The sequence below is a fragment of the Hippoglossus hippoglossus genome, chromosome 3, assembly GCF_009819705.1.
Source record: "Hippoglossus hippoglossus isolate fHipHip1 chromosome 3, fHipHip1.pri, whole genome shotgun sequence".
Classification (NCBI taxonomy): Eukaryota; Metazoa; Chordata; class Actinopteri; order Pleuronectiformes; family Pleuronectidae; genus Hippoglossus; species Hippoglossus hippoglossus.
This window is the reverse complement of record NC_047153.1, coordinates 30,206,187-30,225,337: the sequence shown is the minus strand read 5'-3', so window position 1 is coordinate 30,225,337 and position 19,151 is coordinate 30,206,187. Positions and strand designations below refer to the sequence as shown.

Below are 19,151 nucleotides of genomic sequence, written 5' to 3'. Positions count from 1 at the left end.
ATGATGTGAGAATGCTTTGCTGTTTTGTTGAAAGGGTGCCATTACTGAAGGGGGACATTGTTGCTCTGTTTTCAAGCCAAATTGACATCTGAATAAAATGGAGAGCTGGATGACAGGTTTTACATGTCACACTGCTGATTCTGGCATGCTGTCTAAAATCACACACTGAGGCAGCAATATGCTGCCTTTGTTTGGTTCAGTGTGGCACAACATGTCTGTTTAGAAGGGGGTGAAGAGCAACATATGTTCCTTTATTTAGTTTCTGTCCACCCGATGAGCATTAATCCAATATTCCAATACTCTCCCTTCAGCTCTGGTTTGGTCTCTGCTGGAGTAAATATTTACATATGTTCAGCAGCTAATCTAACTTTATTTATTATTCCACTGCACGGTGCAGGACAGGTGTACAGCCATAGTTTTTAGCCACAACTCAAAGTGATGTTGATTACATACACTCTTACATTTTATATTATACATACATGTAATATGTTTTCACTGTGATACAGAAAGACATGGCTCATGAGCCATCGTGCAATTGAATTACTCTGAAATAATATATCTTCATGAGTGTAGTTCTGTAACAGGTAAAGGCCACTGAGCATGCTCAGAGTAAACCTTCACTGCTTACATGCCGAGAGGATGACTGAATGGTGAATGATGATATGAATATTAATATATTATTATTATATTTTTTTCTTCTTTCTTTATTTGAAGGTCAACATTTTAACAAAATAAATTTTTTTCAAGCAAAGACATTATTTTACCATCTCTGTCATTTTATGTAATCTTCTCCTTTTCTTTTCTACACTCTGAGTAATGTGAACCGGTTTTATATGACACTGATTCATTGGATGGTAGGATTTGAATAGAAAACATCGTTAACTCACCTGCTTGGATGTTGGGGAGCAGCAGAGCTGCCAGAAATATGGCACATGTCTTCATCTCTCTCAGCCGCTGCTTACCAACTTCACTCTTGAGGCCTTCAAAGGTTGCTTCAGACCTCCCAGTGGGCTTCAGAGGGGGCTGCAGAGTGGTAAGTGCCAAGTTCACTGTGGGAGACCACCAAAGTCACCTAGAACATCAAATTGAAATGCAGAGGACTCAGCAAGACATGTACAAATGGGCGATTGTCAAAGACTCCCTAGTTCACAAGCGTGGCAGGAGGTCTGTCACATCTCTGTGCAGCCATATCACGCAGTGCAGGAGTCTTTCAGAACTCGTGCTTTAGCTTTGAGTTTTAGCTTTATTACATGTAAAACTTCAGATTATCTTACTGTATGCAGGGGAGACACCCATCAAATCATTCCACAACACACAGGTTTTCAAAACATACACAAAAGAGATGAAACCCAAATTCCCTGCAGTTGATAGCTGAACTTCAGTTATCAGCATGATGTGTTTGAGTCACTGTCTTTCTATGGACACACATGCAGACGTGGAACCTTGCAGCCATGATACTTACATTGACAATGAGTCCTGCTTGGATTCTACCTCACACTACTGCTGCACTCAAAGTTCACTTTGTTCAACTTTGACCCTGTGTGACCTTTGGCCATATAATTTAATAGCAGTCTATATATATGGTTAAAACCCAAATTTTGCTTTTAGAAATAATAAACACAAAGATTAAACCACATCCTTATCAAGATGACCATATAATGGCAGAATAGGGCCAGTTCTTTCTGTTCCGCAGGTTACAATTCTAATACAAATCCATAATGTTTTCTGACAAGTGTAATGACAATTTTATCAAATAATGAAACACATTATTAAAAATTACATTTCTCTCCCTGTCATTTTTAAATTCAAAACTGTTTTGATTGATGTAAGATCACAGATAACAGATATACCAGGAGTATTGAACTGACACAATGCTCCTGAGTCTGTTGGGACTTTTTGCCTCAACCCACTCAACACTAGTGGACTTGACTGTAGCCCTACTGTCAAGCATGAGACTGAGGCTTCCCCAAAGCTGCTAAAAATAAACACAATAGAGATGGCAAGACATGTAGTGTGCTGTTTTGCTTTTGTATTCACACATTCAGTACATTTACTGGAGAAGAAGCTACACTGTGGAAGTTATGGGAAAGAACAACAACTTTGTAACCTAATACAACACAGTCATATTGTTGTGCATCTTCCAAAGAGATGAGGAATATTAACACACAATGTCAGCCTAATCTGGAGGACTAATATCAGCGTGCGTGGCATCACTGTATGCTCACACTCTGTGCAGCTGTGTGGAGTCGACCTTCAGTCCAGCAGGAGTCAGTTCAAACAGGTAGAAAAGAGTGCCTTGTGGCTGGCCCTAGCCCTGACACCAACCCTAAACCCTAACTCTAACTCTGGGCTGCTCTTGGAAGGTCTCACTGCACAACTGCCAACTTGGCTGGAGGTTCTTCCTTGCCTGCATGAAAAAGTCTGCCAAACATGCTGGGACACTCTCCGTTTTTAGTTACTTGTTTAATGATTTAACAATATTTACTGCAGATTAACTTGTTGCTTTGTGGAGATTCCCTTTCTTTTGCATGACCAGAAAATTGGCTGAATTGCTGTAGAAGACGTGCCAACCCGATGCTGCCTTTAATTAAATTATCTCGCATTGACATGCAGAGAGCTCAGTGAGACGCTGGGAGCATAAAGGAGTGCTATAATAGTTAATCATCATTTATTGTACATTCTAATTAACTTTCTGTTTGACTATGGGTAACAGAGTTAGTCTCTGTGTTCAGTCAGTTGTAGCAGTCAGCTGATTTACCTACACTCAGAAACACAGTTTACACTCATGCTGACTTAATGAGCCAGACAGAGACTTAAATTTCATTCAGATAGTTTGCTGGACTTCATGCTGCTCATGCTGCTTGTCCTTCTGTTATTTTTGTTTCACCTGCAGTCCAGACATCTGCTCATTATGAATACAAGTGTGTGCATATGTTAATCTGGCTGTGTGCACATTCACAGGTCACAGCTGTGTAGTAATCACTGGGAAACATTTCACCCAGGTAATCTCCTCTGCAGATTGGAATCATATGATTATCTTGTCTAGCAGCAGATAAATCCCTGAGCTGCAGCGGAAACCAAAGAAAATGAAAGATTCCATTTCTTCCTGCTGGCAAAGAGCCCACTTTAACAATTACGAAAGTTGCAAGTGTCACAGTTACTTTAAATACTTTAACAGTGAAAGTACTATTGTCAGAATCACAGTGTTTATATAACCGTGTCTATAATCTCTATCTTTAAAGATGAGTCCTGGGGGTGTGGAGGTTTAGAGATGTATAGGACTGGCAAGAGTCTCTTGAAAACAAGGAATAGTTTTTATCTTTATGCTGATTTCATTCTTAGAAACAGTAGAAAGATGATTGCTGTGACTAGAGGATTCACAGAGCACTACTATTGACACATTCATGGGCAGACTGTAAACATTCAAGACTAATTTCAAATAAAACAGATGGTTGTTAGATTTTATTTATGAAAAATAAATAAAAAACTACAAAATCTATAAGAAAGACATAAATAGAGCCCAGCTCGTCAGTTACTACTAAATAACACACTGACATACTGTGCACAGACGAAGAGTCATCAGTACATTCTTGTGGATCACTGTTTATTCCATTGAAAACATGGCTGCAGCTGGAACATCTAAACCAGTCTCTGCAGTTTCCTAATGGTTGAAAGAAGTGATGATGATGCAGTAAGAAACACGCTTCAGGCTGATCCTGAAAGGATAAGAACACATTCCAGGTATCATAGTCAAACACGATGCCATTTCAAATCCACTGTAGATACTCCCACTGTAACATTATGAGGTTATGTTTGTTTTTTACTGTGTTCAGGGATTTGCTTATGTAAAGCTGCACTCTCCAGAGTAATTTTGTACATTGATGAAGCCATTTATGTGGAACACTTTGAAGCTTCACTGCAGTGATTGTTAGATGCATTTATTTCTGTGGTTGTGAGATTTTGTAAACACCTTGAGGAACTGGAGTGACCCACACATCAGGTGGTGTGGGAGTAAATGTGGGAGTGATTACTGTTCAAGGTATCATTGCTTACTCTCCCATTGATGCATTATGAGTGTGATTATCTCATGTGGGGGTGTCACATGTTTCCTTCACAGGGCCAAAAGACTTGGCAGGGAAAACAGGCCTAATGAATGAGTTTCTAACTCACAGTCTACAAGGCAGCCTCAGAGGAATACACAACATTTTGATCACTGTCGCCCTTTGAATCTTAAATCTTGAAGAAACGTATAAACAGTGAAAAAGACAGAAAAAAAAAGAAACAAGATATTTGAAGAATGAATTTTGATTTTTTTTGTGATCAAAGACATTAAGAAAATGTACTTTTAAGTGTCACTAGTCTTTCAGAATCAAACAGCATCTTTCTGTAGCAGCAAAGGAACACTGGTGTTCAACAAGAGAACCAAAGTGGACAGAAACCCTCCTAAGGAAAGAGGACCTGTAAGGGTTAATGAGCCAAACAGGGAATAAAGGAAGAAAACAAGTAAACTACACCATGGAAAAAGACAAAACAAGTTTGTTTCAGATTATCTGGGTCAACTTCTACCATAAAACACCCACTCCCATCTGAGATTGGCAGCTGAAGGCTTCGGTGTGTTTCATACAAAGTGCTTTTTGAATTGCTCAATGTTGTCTGAGGACGCATCTGAAACAACAATCTTATAACTCCAGCCATACTTTTTGTATCAATGTGGTCAGCTCTCTATAGTTACAACATATAAAAAGCATTTTACAACTAGGGACGCAGATATGTGTGACTCACAAGCAAAACTGGTTGTATATTTTCCTTGACCCATTATGATCTGACATTAAAATGGCCGCTGGGAGAAAAAGTCACAGTTTATCGGATATACCAGGTTAGCTAGGTCAGCAAATTGACCTGGATGAAGATTTCAGTTAGTCATGGTGGTCAATATGGGCAGCACCTTTCTGCATTTACTTTTAAATGATTGGTCTGGAATTGTTAAAGTAAAAATCATCTGTTTATGCAGAGAGCTGTAGGATGCTCCTGCAGCTTGCATTCTGTCCTGGAGAAGCTCTACAATGGTGGCATGTGCAGAGTTAGTATACGTGTACCAGTAGACTCACATTAGCCACACGTACTAAACACACCAAGTTGGAATATACCCAAGTTTGAAGTAGTGCTGCTCCTTCACATCAAAAGAGTTGTGATGAGGATGTTTAGTAAAGAGGGTTTGGACAGGATGACTCCTGAATGCCTCCCAGTGGAAGTATTAGGATAACATCCAACTTAGAAGGGACCATGGGACAGACCCAGAACACTGATGGGGGGCCATATCCCATCAAGCCTAGACTACTTGATGCATGGATGGGCTGTGCACTAATGACTGAAAAGACCGCTTCCTCAGTGTGCTACAGTATCTCTACAGTAATTCATCTCAAACCTGATCTTTATGATGTATGTGTTTCAGTGTAACAGTTGCCCTATCATAGTCAAGCCTTTACAAAGAGGTATTCTCAAAGAATGAGGTTCCTCTTTGGAAAAGTGTATATGTCTGTATACTATACAGACATATTCACTTTTATAAATGTTGTACATTCTACAAGTGAAACCTCTTCGACATCAAGCAGTTACAGATGAACCAGACAAGTTGGACTGGAGTAACACTCACATGAACCAATATGAGCAAAAATGACATAGTCTCCACCTGTGGTACCATCTTAATCACTACAAAAGTTTTGCTGGTGTGTATTTAAACAAAGTCAGTGATGTTCCCTGCATCTGAATAATATGTTTCCCCTCCATGAGAGGATTACATACAAGGGTGGATTTTTGACAATTCAACACTAAAAGGTTCCATTTGGACCTCATGCCAAGCGGTTTTCATTTTGGAAGGATGTTTTTGACTTCAGCTAAGGTTTTTCTTATTTGTCAATGACCAAATACCTCTCTCACCACATTGTAGGAATTGCCTGACCTTATCACGAGGTGAAGGCTGTTAGTTTGTTTTGCTGTCATGTGAGAAAATGTTATGATGATTCAGAGAGACAAAGACAGACAGTCCATTGCATTCTCCGATGACACTGAAGAGTTTGCACAAACTCATGCTCAAAAGGAATGTGAAGTACTTCATCTTCCAATCAGATGCATTCTGACTGTCACACTATAGATCACACACATGTGAGCAAAGGCAGGAGCCACTTAAGTGAAGCATTCATGTATGATTAATAACAGAAGCTTGTGCAGTCTTGGTTTTCATAAAGTTCAAATGGATATTTCTGAGCTGTAATGCTGAACCAGTGGCCATCGAGCCACGCAACACTTCACTGTTTATCATATCTCAGTAAGCCCGTCAACATGATTCGAAGCAGCCAGCTGGCAAGTTAGAGAGTCTACAAGACAGCCAGCCAGGAAAAAGGATGTGTTTATGTGAACTCCATAGAGTGTGTGTGTGTGTGTGTGTGCGTGCGTGTGTGTGTGTGTGTGTGTGTTTGAGAGAGAGTGTTGTGTCTGGTGGTCTCACTATTAAAGGCTATGTCATTGCTACTGTGTATGAATTTTGAACTGAATCATTTCCTCTATTTTGCTTCTCCATCAGGCCTCTCTGACTTATTGCCAGAGCTGTAAACAAAGTTAGGTCGAGACCGGTTTGACCAGCTGGACAGCAAAATAAGTCTGTAACAAATCTTGATTAATTGAGATAGTTTTCACTCTTAATTTATTAGTTTATCTATATTTTTGTCAAGCTGATGATATTAGTTGATATCTGAGAACACAATCGACATTATTCAACATTATTCATTCAACATTTAAAAAGGTATTTTGAGCAACACAAAGATCCACTGATTCCAGATTGTCAAATGTGAAGGTTTGTGTAATCTTTTAATCTGCTTTCAGACATGCACTTAACTCTGGATAATCTCCTGAAATTATTCAGATCCATATGTGAACATTAATGTCTTGCTGCAGACATTCCCTGGAGCTTATACTGCCAGCCCCTAGTAAAAACTCTGATTAATGTCCATGTGAGAATACAGCAGAAAATTATACTGAATATTCACCGAGAGCAAGCAGCGTATTGACGACTGAAAAATAAAATAAAATAGAATGTTGAAAAAGAGGGGCCGTACACTGACGAAGATGTCAACTTGGAAAGAACGAGATTCAAGAGCTTTTGGTGATAAGGGGAAACACTGGTGAATTTATACAGTATGTCCAAGCTCCTGCACACTGCAACCTGAATGTTATGTACAGAGCCTTCAGTAGAATAGTTTAAAACTCTGAGAACAAGGAACAGGAAACAAACTCAGTGTCAGCATTAACTTTTGTGTTTTCATGTGTACTAAAGCTGCACAGAGTGATAACAGAAGAGAATAGTTTATTAAAGGTGCTGTTATCTGGCCATCCATTACAACTTACCACTGAACAAATGATGCTGGCAATAATACATGGCTTTACTCCTTTGCCAAGCAAAAGGAGGAAGAAAATCTGGACGTTTTTGGTCTTACCCAGTCTTACTTTGTTTTAGTGTGGATTGTAAAATATGATCATATTTCAAAACAGTGCAATTCTTCAGTATGCTATTGAGTAGAAACAGTAGCATTATGAGATCCATTGTACATTCATGTGAGGGGCAACTCACAGAGATGAAACTGTACGGTAGCTTATGCACTTCCAGGCTCTACTGGTTATTGGACACTTTACAACTGTGAAATTTATAAACACAAGCTGGCACTGCTCTGACAACGCTCTCTCTCTCTCACACAAATACACACACACACACACACACACTTCCTAAAAAGGAACTTCTGAGAGAAACTACTCTGCCTGCCACATATACAGTGACACAGCAACACACATTTGCCAGCAAGTTAACAGAGGGTGGAGAACACACTAAAAGATGTTTTTATGACTTCCACAGTAACAAAAACTTGCAATTAATCTCTTGCAGAAACAAGCTTTAACTCCAGGAATAGTGTGTAATAATATACCTCTGGGGAAATGTTGGGTGGAGCTCTGTCAGCTGCAATAGCAGCAGCTCTCTTTGAGGTCTGGCCATATGGAGGTGTAGAAAATCTGCTGACTACACACACACGCACACACACACTTGAACTTTCCAAGTACATTTTTGTCTGAATAAATGTTTTGATCCCTGTCTCGTCTACAGGAAGACAATCCAATCACAGCGTGAGTGAAACGCCATGGCTGGAGATTTGAATAATCCTATTCTTCATTCCACTGAAAGGGGAAAGTCAGATATCCCAGATGATGGGATGTAGATGTCATCACTGTGTTGTTTCAATAGTCTGCTTCTTTCATCTGTTTGCCAGCGAGCTTCACCAGATGTGTAGAGCATGTACTGAGGTTCACTCTATCCCTCACAGATCCAAACCTCTTTACAGACCCCCACACATCCATTAGGGGTCACTACTCTCACTAGTGCCTGCTCCATTGGTGGAGGCTGTTGTTGTGTGTAGTTTACTCACTACTGAGGTGTGGGGGGGAAAAGTAATGTCACCTCCTCCTCCAGTTTTCATTGAATCTGCTCTTTTGCTCTTAGTTGAAAAGATGTAAAATAAAATGTATAATTAGATTTTCAGCATGGTTGTCAAACTCTTTTGTTTTACTACCATTATTGTGTAAAGCAGGAAAACCACTTTTGGCCTATTTATGTGTTAATTGCTATAAGAAAACATTGCAACACTTTATCACAGTTCCCCAGTCCATGAATTAATGTGCACATTGTTATTTTAATCTTTTTTGTTTTTATGGACAGGATTTGTAAAACACTTTAAGGGACAGTTCACCGAAAATGAAAATTTACTCATTATCTACTCACCACTATGTCGATGGAGGGGTGGGTGAAGTGTTTGAGTCCACAAAAGACTTTAGGAGTCTCAGGGGTAAACAGTGTTTCTGCCAAATCCAATACAATTGAAGTCAATGGTGACCTAGACTTCAGACATAATAAAACAACAGAAATAACCTAACAAGCCCCCATACTGCTCGTGTGGTGTCATCCAAGTGTCCGCAAGCTAAGAAAGTTCAAATTCGACTCAAAACGAGATAATTTACACTGTGTTTTAAGCCTAAAAGTCCACCTGAAGTTGCTAAGCTAGCGGACATAGCCAGACGATAGTGTGTCCGAGGGTCCATGAACGTGACTCAGAGGAGGCTATCAGAGGACATGATAATGAGTGAATTTACATTTTTCTGTGAACTATCCCTTTAAGTACAATGGGCGTAGGGGTTTGACTTATACACTCAGGGCCCAATGGCAGTGAGCTTATGAAATGCATTTCTTAATCATGTCATTTCTGATACTGAAGTATATTTTATTTTCTAAATTTGCCTATTACACTGTGGTACCAGTATACCAGGCGTCCTATTCTATATTATGTTATGAATATAAATACTGCATTCATTTTCTAACTTACACTGCACAATGACTACAATTTACAAACGTCTTTGCTTCCCTAATCAGTACCTTATTGGCTTGCTGTGGGTGTTGTTTGAGCCTTAAGCAAAATTGTATCTCATTTTTTGTTCATATTTTTGTTATTATTTAGGAATTTGTTTAAGTAATTTCATCTGTTTTATTTTGTCTTGATGCCGAAAATGAACTGCACTCACGTTTTTTACAAATTCAATTACTGGGACAATGTGCTGCTGACTGCTCACAGTAGTTGACAGGGTAGGGTGGGTCACTGGGGTTGGAGCCAAATTCTGTTGAGGGCCCCCAAAAAAGCTTTGGCCAACACACACGCCAGTTTTGATAACAGACCGGCCTAAACACACATACTCACAGACAGGAAGGGTTTGGTTCAGGTATGCGTGTGTGTGTGTGTGTGTGTGTGTGTGTGTGTGTGTGTGTGTGTGTGTGTGTGTGTGTGTGTGTGTGTGTGTGTGTGTGTGTGTGTGTGAGGGAGGGGGTCAGCAGTCTGGATTAGGTTGCAGGAAAATAATATTTGGTCACATTCTGAACATGCTGTCCTCAATCTGATCCAGGTACACCTAACAAGGTTAGCATGAGCATGAAAACATTCTGTGAGACACAAGAAAGTGCACACACACACACACACACACACACACACACACACACACACACACACACACACACACACACACACTGTAACATGGAAGAAACGTCACTGGAGGAACTGCCTGTCATGCTTGCTGCACATGCTATGATATGTGCACGTGTATGTAGTAAACACATGGGGTCTTGCCTTGGGCAAAAAGAAAACACAAGGCCACATTTCATGCGTTTAACATGGTTGGCATGTTTTAGCAAACATAATGCAATATTTCATGCAAAGCTCAGTTGAATAATAATATTGGAAACACACTGCATAATTCAGCATGTGTGAAAATGTATGAAAATGACAAGTTCAAACTAATGAGATGTGGTTTACATCTAATTAAAAACCACAGGTGCTAAGGTCAATGAATGGGATGCCGACGTTGCTTTACGTTTTCTAAAGCTCCCAGTAACTGTCGGACTGAGTTAAGTAAAGTAAAGAGAGTTTTCATGGCATCAACTCTACTTGTTTATTCACATTTAGGACTAAGAGAAAAAAAATTAAGAGGGATGTTTGATTCTGAATAAAAACAGATGAATAATTAACTACAATCAGGAGAGACTTTGATTCAATGGTTTAAAGGGGACATAGCATGCAAATTCCACTTTGTTAGTGCTTCTACAGGTTAATGTGGGTATCTGGCATGTCTACCAACCCAAAAACTCTGGGGAAAAAACACTTGCGTGTTTTGTTATAGTTCCTCTAAGTCAGAAACGTCATGCTTGAGTGACTCGATTGAGCTTCCTGGGTTTTGTGTCGTAACAAGGTACTGGAAGTCTCCCTACATGGTCTTGGCCCACCCCCCACCTCATCCCCCCTCCCGTCCCCCCACACTCGTTACGGCGGGTTTACACCGGAGGCAGCGAGGCTGCGAGGCAGCGCAGCGCCGTTCCCAAGCGCGCAGCCGCCTGGCTGTTCACACGGGACGAGCATTTCTCCGCTGGTCAGCCCGCGATTCACTCACATGTGGCATTTGTCTGGATCGTTGGGACTGGGAGGCTGCAGCAGTTGCTCGGGCGCGACCGCTCGCTCTCCCATGCGTGAGCTGGAATTTGTGTCAACGCCACACAGCCAGCAGTGTGGAAGACTTCCGCAGTGTTCAGCACTACTGTAACACTGCGGAAGTCTTCCACACTGCTGCCTGTGTGGAAGACTTCCACAGTGTTCAGCACTACTGTACGCCGGGTTACAGTAGTTACGCCGGGTTAACACCGGACGCGGAAGCGCCGCTGCGAGGCAGCGCAGCGCCGTTCTCAAGCGCGCAGCCGCCTGGCTGTTCACACGGGACGAGCATTTCTCCGCTGGTCAGCCCCATAGACTGTATATATAAGGTCAGCCCGCGATTCTGCTTTCTCCGCTTGTTGTTGTACCCGTTGAATGTCGGGGTTCGGGGGTAAATGATGGTCTTCATAGCCCCCCCCCCCCCCCACCCCTCTCTTTCTCTCTCTGTCTGTCTGCTTGTGTGCTTGTAGTGGATGGGCAGAGGGGGACATTTAATTATGTGATTGGGAAAATTAAAACTCCAGGACAACAGAAGGGGAATACAAAGTATGGGATGCATATTTGATAATTTATATCATATAAAATATGTAATTTATATCATTTAAAATCATGAGGGGGGAGGGGGGAGCTGGCTCATTAGCATTTAAAGGAACAGGCACTCAAAACAGGTCACTGTGGAGGGCTGTTTTATACAGGGTAAAAAGGGTGCTGTTTTAAATGATCCTTGTGGTATTTTGACCAAAGTATGTTACAGACATTTCATTAAGACCCCAAGGAACCATATCAACTTGTGGTAAAATGGGCATGCTATGTCCCCTTTAAACATTTATTAACATGCCCACAGAGAATGTGATGTGAATGTTACAAGTCTTTTGGCGTTTTAGACCCCTTTGTGATGTCATCAGGACTAGAAGGTTGTGGAGCTGAACGTAGGATAGGAATCCCCCCCGGGGTCTAGACATTGGTGGCGGTTGAGGATCCAGATAAGGTGATGATGATTCTGCTGAAAACTGGAGGAGATTGGGGTGGAGGTGGGAAACAGTCATCACTGAAAGACGTACCGCCTCCTGCTTCTCTCAACCTTATGAAGACACCTGACTTCCTCCTTTGCGGCCGTCAGACAATAGCCTTAAATACAACGGCAACATGAAGACTTTGTCACAAGAATATTATATTACATAAACAATTGATAGTCTTGGTTTTTGGTTTCTCTAGAGAACAATCTCGTTTTCTTATATGCTTCGCTGTTCCTCCATCTACACGTAATATCATTATCTGATATGACTAAATTAAACTTATTTTTTACATGTAGTTTGTCTCAAAATGGAGATGGTTTCATTAGAATTTAGTATAATTTTCTAATTTTGTACATTTTAGAAGACATCGGTGAGCTCAGTTTTGACACCTACAGGCTACAGTGGAAGATCAGAGGCACTAAGGTGATCTGAGACTGAATGACAGGCCAACATGCTCCCCCTTCAGCTTTCTGTCTGTCGCTAATCCCTCTGTCGCTGCGATGAAATGATGAAACCTCTCAAGAGTTACAGTAAATAGGAGGATGGAGGATGGGGAGAAATGACCTCATTAACGCTGGCGTTATAGCATCATCAACAGCATGAAGTGTGAGCCTTGGTGCGCCCTGCAGTCACACTGTGCCATCCCTGCACAGCCCAGAGATTTCACCAGCTAAAAATGTAAGTGTGATGAAATTGAAACACACAGGAGAAATGATGAAATCTATTTGACATTAGCGGTGGTTGACAGGGGCGGGGGGGCAAGGTACTGGGGTTTGGGGTAGGTTTTCTTTCCCTGACTGTTAGAAAGGGCCTTCAGGGTGTCTGTGTTGCTGTCAAAATGCTGAGTCAGGAGAGGAAAAATGCAAGAAGATGAAAAACTGCACAGGGAATCAAAAGAAGCTCTCAGAGAATTATACCGTTGAAGTGGTGAAGCATTCAACACGGAAGATAAAACATCAAATATAGTAATGTGGCTAAAATGAGTACAGAGCCATGTCCTTTTTAATCTATAAAAAGGCTGCAACAACCAAATGTTTTTCATTTCTGTCGGAGTGTGGACTGGAGCTTGAGCAACACAATGCCTCTGTCTTTCATTTTAGTAATTTCATTGTGGCCTATCCCAGTCTAGTCCTCGTCAAAGACAACTAACGTGAACGTAATCACACTCAGTCAGGAGGGGACTGTCAAACCATGGAGGACTTAGAGAAAACACAGGTTTTTGTTCCAGGCAAAGCTGAGTACAATAAGGAAGACACCTTCAAATAGAGAACAGGAGCTGCTCACTGACATTAGCCATGTCTCAGTGCAAGAAGTAGTGTCCTACAGAGAGGAAGCTTGTGGAGTTTGCTTTCTGTCGCAGACCTACAGTTAAAGTTCACATTTTTTTCTATAACCTGAACCAGGTCCAGACAATATCCTCACCACTGTTTATGTGCCTTACTTCAAACATTTCATACACGTCATAAGAAGATATTGTCAGTGAAACTTGAGAAAACAGTGAATGAATTAAGATCCATTCAACAGTAAAGGTCATGTCTGGTTTCAGGGTTAAGGTTAGGACATCTTCGTCTGAAAACACTGACGCAATCTGACACTCGCTCGCTTTCCATGTCACATTCAGTTTGGAATCAGTGTGAATTTGTTTTGTTATCTAAGAAACACACAAGTGCATCTCGGACATTCTTCCTGTTATTGTGTGATGACCTGGAGGTTTGCATGGTGGATGGTGCTAATCGGCTGTGTAAAGTAGTAGGTAAATGTGCACGTCATGTTTACCTGTGCATGAATTTTAATTAACGCTCTCTTTGATTTAAAGGCTACTGGAGTTAATGACCTGAGTGTTAAAGTGTGGTGCGAGCCATTGACCACTATGTTTTCATTTAGATAACAGGGTATGCCTCATCTATGCCTCATCCATGCTATTGTGCTTTGTTAGTAGTTATGTGGGTACAGATTTAAACTCTAGGTGGTGTAGACTACGCTTCACTTTGGAGTAAGTTAAAGTCTTTGGAATGTAGGCAATTACACAAACACTGTCAAATACTAAGAAATGTTCACATTTGAAAAACAATAATCCATCATTTAGATAAATTAAATGTATTTGCTACATCACCTACTTTTACAAAATAGTATAAAGTTAAATATTAAAGACTGATCGCAACAGGACACATCCTCAATAGCACTCTGAGTCTAAGAAAACCATCCAAAGGATGACCAGGAAAATCTCTGTGTTTCACAGAAAATGTAAATCTGGCTAATGTAGCTAATAGATGGTCATGGTGGCATTAATAACTATGTTCCACCCTCACACAGAAAAACACTCAAGTGAAACCAAAATGGTGAAAGCCGTGAAGTGGCTTGTGGTTAACGTCACAAATACTTAGAGAAAGGTAAAGGAAAGGAAGGTATATGGCAAAAATCAACCCCAGATATTCCAAATCTGTCACATTGCAAGTCAAAGCTAACAGTGAAGACAGACAGGACCTATCTTATTGAGAATTGGCTCCAGTTCCTGCAGCCTCAGAGAAGCTCTGCGCCATCGCAGTTGTGATTAACAAGGTTCCCACTGATGTGCTACATAAATATATAAGCAACTTGTTTTAATTACTTCTTCCAATTAAGAGTTTTCTCCTGGCGAGGCGCAGCAGCCATGCTGAGAGAACGAGAGGAGGATGAGTGCGAGACGGTCGTAGAGCTGACAATCTCGGGGGTTCAAAGAGAGAGACCTGCTGTGCCAAGACAGGCAGTCATACAGATACACCACCGCTGTGCTGCTTCACTCTTAACTAGGACAGAGCCCCCAACAGCAAAACACAGCATCTAGGCTACAGCCTCACTTTGAAGAGCTATGAACTATGACACATTCACACATGCACACATAATAACAAGTCCCAAATTTAAAGATGCCATTACATGAAACCAAGACACTATTTTGGGTCTGCGTGCTTTTTAACTAATAGACATTCAGTGTATTTGCATTCTGCATGTCCTACAAAAGAGGCAGCTTCTCCCATATGCCATGCGTGTCACTGCGCCCTAGGCTCATTGTTTCCTAAGCCATAAAAACAGCACACAACTAAATAAGTCAAAACCAATAAATCAGGACTGTTTCAGCCACATATTGTATATTGAGTCAAGCACATCCTCAGCGACATGCAGCAGTGCAGTGCTGATACTGGAATCAGGGGGGACAAATGTCAATGTAACTCAGCACGTGCACACAGGACAGGTTGCTGTTGTTCAAACTGCTGCTGAGTGTCCTACTCTGTCCTCTGCAAGACAAACTTTCATTTCACTGACCGAGCAACCCATGGCATCTGCTGCAGCTGCATGCGCATTTTAACCCTGACACAGCACAAGTGGTTCCCAGCTCCTGGTCTGCCTGTCTGTCTCTCTGCTTGTCTGTCAGCCTGCCTGAGGGTTGTCACACATTGAGGTGACACTAGAACACTTATTATTAGCACTGGTTTCTATGGGGCAGCAGGTTTAGCTTCTTGATCCCTGCTGTCCTGACAATTAGGTCCAAACCTTAAAAAAGGAAATGGATTTGCATGTGGTGGCGACAGACAGCTGCTCTCTCCTTATCCTTACTGACTGACTCTTCTCTAGTTTTGTGTTCTGCTGGTGTCCTTGTCACTACTGGTAGAATGAGACGGTACCTGCAGCCCAATCAGGTTGCACAGGTAGTCCAGCTCCTCCAGGATGACACATCCATATGTGCGGTCGCAAGAAGGTTTGCAGTGTCTCCCAGCACAGTCTCAAGAGCATGGAGGAGATACCAGGAGTCCAGCTGTTACACATGGAGAGCTGGACAGTAGAAGGGCATCAACCCAGCAGCAGGACCGGTATCTGCTCCTTTGTGTGAGGAGGAACAGGAGGAGCACGGACAGAGCCATACAAAATGACCTCCAGCAGGCTACTGGTGTGAATGTTTCTGACCAATCTGTCAGAAACAGACTCCATGAGGGTGGCAAGGGTAAGTACTTTCCTGTAACAGCTGGGAGATCTAGTTTTTTATTCAATGTTACTGAAACAGAAGACAGTGCTGCATTTGATGGAGATTGTTTTCACTGTGGGTTAACCTACAGTTGGTGCTTTAGTGAGTGTTTACAGCACAAGGATGGTTTATGTGGAATAGAGTCAAAATAAATAAGTGTGTTCATGGTGTTAAAGGAGTAAGACCACAACACAACATAACAATGGAGCACTGTGGGACAAAATAATAATATTTTTCAGGTTTTGGATACACAGACAATGCTTAATGGTAGCATCAATTCATTGTTGCTTCAGGTCTTTTCATAGAATTTATTGATAGTGAGAAAAAGAAAATCATAACAAAACATTTAACAAACTGACCATCTATTTATTTAATTCCCTCCAGGAGCTGCATGAACAGCAAGAACACGCCTTACATGCTTGATGTGGAGCACGACTAAACAGCTAACAAATCTCCAGTTCCTGATAAATGACTCCTGACACAGCAGTGAGGTGCTCTGATAACTTTCCTGGAAACATCTCGGCTGTTTTTTAATAAGATCGCCTCTCCTCAATGTGCCCTGTTTCTATGGCGTCTGTGCCAAGTGGTCCAACATTTAAAAGTCAGATGAGAGGAAGGTTTAAAAAGAAAAAAAAAGAAAGGGAAAAAAATACACACACATACACTAACTCACACAGTCAGCAGTGCCAATGAACACTATATTAGCAAGTCCAATGTGCGAGGGGGAAATGGCTGGTCTGTTGAGCTGGCTTGTCACGAGCAGAAGATGGAACATTTTCCTCTCCTCTATTAATCTGACTAAATCTCCTCTGCTTGACAGGTTTGTTGATCTTTAAACTTGTAATGTGGCTGCCCCGGCACATCATATATCCATAATGTATAACATATCCCGAAGCCTTATACACAACCACAGCTGAGTTGCTATCAAAGCCACTGGGACACATCAGTGCTTCTTGACAGGACGGCATATGAATCCATGAAGCCAAACGCATTTGCACATGCAACGATTTCTGTGCCTTGATACAGCTTCCATACTAATCACTTAGGAATCCATAGATTTGACTGTACACTGCACAAATTGTTCTGTGTATAACTACATTTTCTTTAGCTGTCTTGTTGTGCACATAACTACCACTCTGAAGTCTTTTCATTGTCCATGTAGGGATTGATCCTTAATAATCATTTCATCTCATTTATACCTCAGAGAAGATGGTGTTTGCTGATGTTCACTCGCCTTAAACACATTGTGATGGTTGGACTTTAATCTGATGAGCTTCAGTTGGTTGTTAAGAACATCAGAGCACTGCTGGATGTCATTTAACAGAGCCCACCTGTTCCTTAAGCTGCACAATGCTGAGTTACAGGAAGACGGTATTTCTGAATAAATATGTGCACTCAAGAAATAAGCTTCTCTGAGCCTTCTACTTGGTGTAACTATTATATTATAAGGTCTGCCAATAGTGTGCTCCATCAAACTGTCAATCCTTATGAAACCATTCAAAGCAATCGCATGCCAACGTGTCCAAACACTACCTGTTGGCTGATGGGAAGCTGAGAGCAAGACCAGTGACAAGTGTGTTATTACACTAACCAGACAAATGTGTCTTAGCATGGACACAGGAAACTGTAAGGCGCCCCCAGGGCCAAAGGTTTCCTGTTTGGCCCCTGCTGATCCCAACACCACCGTCCCCAACCTGCTACTGTTTACTGTGAATGTGCTCTGCTGCCTTGAAGTGCAGTGCAAACATCAATCAATCAAATTCAATTCAATTTGTATAGCCCTTATTCACAAATCACAATTTGTCTCATAGGGCTTAACAAGGTGCAACCTCCTCTCAAACCATACAGTGTGTGGCAACATAGTTATATGCTCAGGACACAGAGACCACCCAGTCCATTACTGTAATATTTAGTGGTGCACCGATGTATCGGCCGTATATCGGTAGCGGCCGATATTCGCCTCGTTTACTGCCATCGGCGTATCGGTAATAAACTTGACTTTCACCGATAACATTGGCCGATGTTCATTGGTATGTTTTCTGCAGCCTGCCAATCTGGCATCCAGATTATGGTACACTGACGCCGGGTTTACACCGGGCGCTGAAGCGCCGCGCAGCGCAGCGCAGCGCCAAGGAAAGCCAGGCGCCTCCCATCCACCCCCCTGTTAAACCTTTGTGCGGTTCACATGGGCTGCGATTGGCCGCGCTGCGCCAGCGCCCTTCACCGATGGTTTCGGCGTGCGAGCGAGCGTATCGCGCCAGGAAACAGACTGAAAAATGATTTTAAACGATATAAATGACATATTTTATATGATATAAATGATCAAATATGCATCCCATACTTTGTATTCCCCTTCTGTTGTCCTGGAGTTTTAATTTTCCCAATTTTCCCAATCACATAATTAAATGTCCCCCTCTGCCCATCCACTACAGCCACACAAGCAGTCATATAGATAAAAAGAGAGAGAGGGGGGGGGGGGGGGGCTAAAGGCTTGCTTGGAGAATACGTCATTTACCCCCGACACCCGACATTGAACGGGTTACATACAACAACAAGCGGAGAATTGCGGGCTGACCGGCGCGGAGAAATGCGGGTCCGGTGTGCACATGCGCAACAGGTACTACATACAAACAGCAGAGACAATGTCGGCAGCGTCGGCTGTGTGGGATTTCTTCACTGTCTCAGAGAAAGATCGCCGTTTAGCAATTTGCAAGACATGTTCAGCCGACATTTCAAGAGGGGGTAATACCACCAAGGATTTTAACATGGCATCTAAAGTTACACTTGTCACTTTTTCTGTTTTTCATATTATTCAAGTAATAAACAAATATCGGTATCGGCATCGGCTATCGGCTAGATTGTTGTTTTAAATATCGGTATCGGCCAAGAATTTCCATATCGGTGCATCCCTAGATTTTAGAAATACTTAGGTTAAGTTTCATTCCTTGTTTTGGTTTGTACATTTAGTTCAGTTTTCACTCATATTTTCTGTCAACTTTTACTACTTATCATGTAAATTATGTTTAAAGCCACTACCCCATTGCCTAGAATCCATCTTTCATCATTAATGAA

General features: G+C 41.7%; 1 protein-coding gene across 3 annotated transcripts in view; it reads right to left on the bottom strand.

Annotated features, from left to right (window-relative positions):
• Positions 1-19,151, bottom strand: part of cemip (cell migration inducing hyaluronidase 1) — a 154,827-nt gene that overhangs the window by 84,852 nt on the left and 50,824 nt on the right. For all 3 annotated transcript variants that reach the window (XM_034581646.1, XM_034581647.1, XM_034581648.1), the window contains one exon: positions 888-1,072. In XM_034581646.1, coding sequence (XP_034437537.1) covers positions 888-942 — 55 coding nt within the window. In that variant the 5' untranslated portion in view covers positions 943-1,072. The remainder of the gene's footprint in view (positions 1-887; positions 1,073-19,151) is intronic.